This window comes from Ipomoea triloba, chromosome 1, assembly GCF_003576645.1.
Source record: "Ipomoea triloba cultivar NCNSP0323 chromosome 1, ASM357664v1".
Lineage (NCBI taxonomy): Eukaryota > Viridiplantae > Streptophyta > Magnoliopsida > Solanales > Convolvulaceae > Ipomoea > Ipomoea triloba.
Window position 1 is genome coordinate 2,487,049 of NC_044916.1, and position 5,973 is coordinate 2,493,021.

General features: G+C 34.1%; 1 protein-coding gene across 1 annotated transcript; it reads left to right on the forward strand.

The window, feature by feature from the left end:
- The first annotated feature begins 224 nt into the window (after window positions 1-224).
- LOC116019141 (protein DETOXIFICATION 40-like) lies at window positions 225-5,430 on the forward strand. The gene is made up of 7 exons (XM_031259262.1): window positions 225-627; window positions 1,571-2,202; window positions 3,048-3,104; window positions 3,684-3,922; window positions 4,257-4,375; window positions 5,183-5,269; window positions 5,374-5,430. The coding sequence occupies exons 1-7, from the start codon at window positions 292-294 to the stop codon at window positions 5,422-5,424; spliced, it is 1,521 nt and encodes a 506-aa protein (XP_031115122.1). The 5' UTR covers window positions 225-291; the 3' UTR covers window positions 5,425-5,430.
- The last annotated feature ends 543 nt before the right edge of the window (window positions 5,431-5,973 follow it).

Genomic DNA, 5,973 nt, shown 5'->3' on the forward strand with positions numbered 1-5,973 from the left:
AGGATGAGTACATTGTCAAAGGTGCAGTGGTGGAGTGGCATACTTGTGCCTTTTCAAATGAGAGGTCTCAGATTTGGACCGTATTTCACACATGTGCAATAATTTGCCCGGATTTTAGACTATTTATTAATATCGTTATTACCCTCAAATGAAAGATTCAATTCAGGGTAAAATAACTTCTGTAAAAACCCAAAATTTATCTCACCCTGAAAACACAAAGATATATAGGAAGAGCTAGTGCGATACCCATTTCATTTAAGCTCCTAACAAAAAACAAGAGAAAAGATAAAAATGAGTGGGGCTTCCATAGACGACGACAGCAATAAGGAGCTTAACGAACCGCTATTGGAACCCAAACGACAACCTGCGGCGGGCGAAGAGATAAGCTCGGAGCTAGAAGACACACTCTCCGACACCAGCTTGTCCAACCTGCGACGGCTGCAAAAGGCCACCGCCATTGAGCTGAGGAATCTGTTCCGCCTGGCGGCGCCGGCCATCATCGTTTACTTGCTCAACAATGTTACCTCCATGTCCACGCAGATCTTCTGCGGCCATCTTGGAAATCTCCAGCTTGCCGCTGCTTCCCTTGGGAATGATGGTATTCAGCTCTTGGCCTATGGAGTTATGGTAATTAATCTTCTTCTTCTTCTTCTTTTCCATATACACTACATACCCTCCTAAAATGGTAGCATATACACAGTGTCAAGACTAACTAATTAACTAGTATGTTCAACAAGGCAACTACTTATTGTTTTCTTCCGTAGAGTGCTAATAGTATTAAATATAATCATATACAGATCAGAGTATGATATTATTTGACTGTACTGACTGCTATTAATATACTTAAAAGTATTGATAGTACTAGATACAATTATATATGCTATTATTTTACTCTACTGAGTACTATTACTATTAGAGTATTAGTATCAATTTTGTTAGTACTCAGTACAATCAAAGTATATATCATATATACAGAGCAACTTCAATTATGTTGGTTGTATAGTTGACTTTGTAAAAACAATGTTTTGATTTCGATTCCTTGTGGAAACTGTCTATTGCCCTTCTTGGTTTGAGCTGGTCACTATGACAACCTATGTTGGTTTACATCCTTATGGTCTAGGCCCTAGGGTTACAAGGCAGACAACCTAGGCTAGTTTAGGGTTAATGAGTGAAATGGGCAAATTAGAATTGAGAGGAGTGGACAAAAATGAACACTTTTTAAAATTTGTACATTTTAAAGAAAAACTCCATTGGGACTTGCATTTGAGGTAAAATAAAACGCAAGTCCCAATGGAGTCTTTTAAATTAATGTACAATTTGAAAATGTATCTATTTTTGTCCACGCCTCTCAATTTTTGCCCATTTCAATCGATAAGCGGGCTGATTTACTTTCTTGTGGTCTAGGGTCACAAGGCCGACTTCAATACTATCATCACCACCAGTATTAATCAACATTGTAGACTTTCCAATCCCAAAAACTTGATTATCATTTAGGAGTAGATGGGAGTGGTAATTGAAAGAGGTAGATTTGTTGATGATGAATAACTATATATGTTCATTTGATGAGCAGCTAGGAATGGGAAGTGCAGTGGAGACACTATGTGGGCAAGCCTATGGAGCACACAAGTATGAAATGCTAGGAATCTATCTCCAAAGATCCACCATCCTCCTCATGTTAACAGGCCTACCCCTCATGGCCACATACCTCTTCTCCAAACAGATCCTCCTCTTGCTAGGAGAATCCAAGACAGTTGCCTCTGCATCTGCCCTCTTCGTCTACGGCCTAATCCCCCAAATCTTCGCCTACGCCGCCAATTTCCCCATCCAGAAGTTCTTGCAGTCTCAGAGCATTGTGAACCCCAGTGCATACATCTCAGGGGCCACTCTGATTCTGCACATCTTTCTCACATGGCTGGTTTTGTATGTGTGGGATTGGGGGCTCCTGGGAGGGGCTCTGGTTCTCAGCCTGTCTTGGTGGATCATTGTGGGGGCACAGTTTGGGTATATTTTGTGCAGCAAGAAGTGCAGGAGGACTTGGAGTGGGTTTAGCTGGCTGGCGTTTTCTGGGCTCTGGGATTTCTTTAAGCTGTCACTTGCTTCTGCTGTGATGCTGTGTTTGGAGACCTGGTACTATCAGATTATGGTTCTGGTGGCTGGTTTGCTCCCTGATCCTGAAGTGGCATTGGATTCTCTGGCTGTTTGGTAAGTCCACAATAGGTATCACGTGATAGCTTGGTTGGTTATTGAGTCGTAGATTGTGGGCACGCAGGATCGAGTCTTGGCAGCTGTGTGAAAATTACACTAGATATGATGGGTTCTTTGTAGGTAGGAGTAAAGGTCAATGAGGCCATCAATCTGCACATAATAATACAAATATGCCACTGAACTTAAAAAAAATCTACAATTGAGTCCCTAAACTAACCAATTTCATTCAATTCCTCCAATTTGTAGGTTTCTAACAGATAATCCTAAATTTAAAAAATATTTTTAAAAAAAATTTAAATTAAAATAAAACCCTGGCCAAGATGAAGAAACCTTCTTCGTCTTCGGTGGAGATGGTCCTTATATATATATATATATATATATATATATATATATATATATATATATATTTATTTATTTATTTATTTTAAAAAAAATTATATTTACTGTTACCTATTAGACATATACAAATTGGAGAAATGGCATGAAATTAGTTAGTTTAGGGATTCAATCGTCCTAGATTTTTTAAGTTTAGTAACCTAATTGCATTATCGTGTACAATTCGATGACATATTTGACCCTTATTCCTTATAGGTATAAGGAATTGATCATCCCACCTAATGAGATGATAAGTCACTTGATTGAACCCTCTATTATCCTGGCTATCCCATTATTAACTACTAGAAATTGAGAATTGAACAACATATTTATGTAATTATGTTTTATATATTATATACTCAAATAATAGCAATCTAAATATGCATATATAACATCATCCATTTATCAATTGGCACCAAAAATTGTCATATATACAACTAGTGCAGTAATTTTGTTACATTTTGCAGTTCGACAATTCTTGGATGGGTGTTCATGATTTCTGTGGGTTTCAATGCGGCAGCAAGGTTAGTATTCTTTATCGGAAAACTCAATCGTATATAGATTAAAAAAAAAAAAAAAGGTCAAAAAATCACCTGAGTTATAAAATTGATTCCGGTAAATATCTTCGTGGTTAAACTTAAGGACATTAATTAACAAGAGAATAAAATGAATAAATAATATTACAGTAGTTTTTGTATTTTGTCTTGATTGAATCATTGGTGACCAACATGTAGTCACACGTACAATAATGTTATTATACTCGGTAATGGCAATGTGAAATTATGTCTAAAGTAGGTCAATTTCTTGTGCGCACTGACACTTGGTCAAGTGTACTAAGCCACTAAATTACCTTAATTTACATATTTTCACATGTTCTGTCGGGTCAAAGTGTGAGACCCTTAGAGTTGGAAATTTAATCTTTTGAGAGAAGATAATACTAAGTATTATTATATTAATAACAATATTATAAAAATTCTCGTTTTTTGTGTATAAAGTGGTGGAGATTGATGAAATAGATTCCTATATTTCTTCAAAAAAAAAAAAAAAGATTCCCATATTCTGAGTTTTTAAAATTTTTAATAGTTTTTGTAATTGTTTGACAGTGTGAGGGTGAGCAATGAGCTAGGGGCAGGTCATCCCAAGTCGGCTTCATTTTCAGTAATAGTGGTCACACTCAGTTCCTTCATCGTCGCCGTCGTGATCGGAATAGTCGTCATACTCCTCCGCCGCCGGCTGAGCTACGCCTTCACCGGCGGCGAAACCATCGCCAATGCAGTCTCCGATCTTGCACCTCTCTTGACCGTCTCCATTCTCCTAAACGGCATTCAACCTGTCTTGTCAGGTAATAATATAGTAGAATATAATAATGCATTATTTAAGTACTATACACTCACATACATATATGTACTCATATAGTACTCGTATAGTCACGGGCCAAATTTTGCCTGTGTAGCTCGAATAAAATCTATCAGATATTATATGTCAAAAATAAAAATGTTATAGTTTCAAAAAATATTAAATAAAAATGTTGTGATTTTGTTATTTATGAGAAGTGAGTGTATATGCTGATATATAATTAATTATTATATTTATCTTTTTTATATTTTTTTTTAAAAAGTGAATAATTATATTAGCCTTGCAAGGAATATAATTGATGAGGTTTTACCTTGATGAAGGGGTGGCGGTTGGGTGCGGATGGCAATCGTTTGTGGCGTATGTTAACGTTGGATGCTACTACGTTGTCGGCATTCCGGTGGGGGTTCTTCTTGGCTTCAAATTCAAACTTGAAGCTCAGGTAATTCAAAATTCACAAAATTAATACGAATAATAATAATAATAATAATAATAATAATAATAATAATAATAATAATAATAATAATAATAATAATAATAATAATAATAATAATAATAAAGGAAGTTTCAATTTTTGTTCTTATACCTCGTATATAGATGGTGTGGGAAATCCACAGTCAGTACATAGTACATATATGTGCGCTTGAGACCAACTGAAAGGGTGTAACCAAAAATCGAGCTGATTATGACCTTTTGATACAAGAGTCATACGTTACCTACTCAGTCACCATTTTCAGAGCAAAATAGTATATATTTAATCCTTAAATTATACTCCGAAGTTGTTAGGGGAGTGAACTTTTTGGTCCATCCATTAACATGTCTATTAAAATTTATTGCTATTTTTTCTGAAATTGTAGTCGAGTAGGGTTGCACTCAAAGTCTATAATTTAGTAGAAAAAAACGCATAACAGTCCACCTCAGTTAGAAATTATTGGCGTAATAGAGGTTGGTGGTTTGAATTTTTAGTCACTAAGTTGTGTGGTTCAATTGCGATTCAAAATATGAGAAATATAATGTATCATTTTATTTTTAATTAGCTCTAATTAAGTATAATTCCTAAAAAGTAACGATATATTTTAACAGAGTCATTAGGAGACAAACCAAAAACACCACTTCACTGATAATTTGATGACTAAAAGTGGTGATATTTATAACGCCTAAACTAAATTTACTATTCTTTTATTAATTAGAGACTAATTTTTAAAATAATAATATAATTTCTCTGTTATTTGTACATATGTATTTGTAGGGAATCTGGCTGGGATTGCTGGGAGGAACAGCCATGCAGACACTTATTTTAATATGGGTCACTTTTCGAACCAACTGGGATAAAGAGGTACACTTATAATATAAATAAACTTATGAATTTAAAATTCAATTTATCATATATTTTATTTTTGGGATTTTTGTATTTATTTGTGTGTGTTTATGCATGTTCAGGTTGAAGTAGCACAAAACCGGTTGAAAAAGTGGCAAGATAAAGAAATTTAAGAGAAATTCTAGGTTTCTTCTTCTTCTTTTGTTTATTAAGGTTGTATTTTTCGTTTAATTAGAAAAATAAAGGGAGAAATACAATAATTCTAAACCAAAAAAATTCAAAAAAAAAAAATAAAAATCCTATTTTAAGAATATGAAATTGAAAAATAATAATAAAAATAAAAGCCCCCATAATTTCCATGCCTTGAGTTGACACTAGTGGTTGTATTTTTTTATTATTATTTTTTTTTATTTTTTATTTTTTTGCTTTTTCATAATTTTCAAGTTACATTTATAAAAATTGTATACTAACTTTGGTAAATGCTAGGTAATGTTAAGAGGTTTTAAGGAGTATTTATCAATTTCACTCTTTATTTTTTGTTATATTGTATTAGTATATGAATCTCACGAGATGAGACTAATAAGGCTGGCGAGAAGACTAATAAGACTATCGCTCTCGCCTATTTAAGAGCAACTCTCTTATACATTGCTATTTAGATGAGTTCAAATTCTTGGCCTCATTGAAAATTTATGAATTTAATAAGTGTGATCTTATGTTGTTAG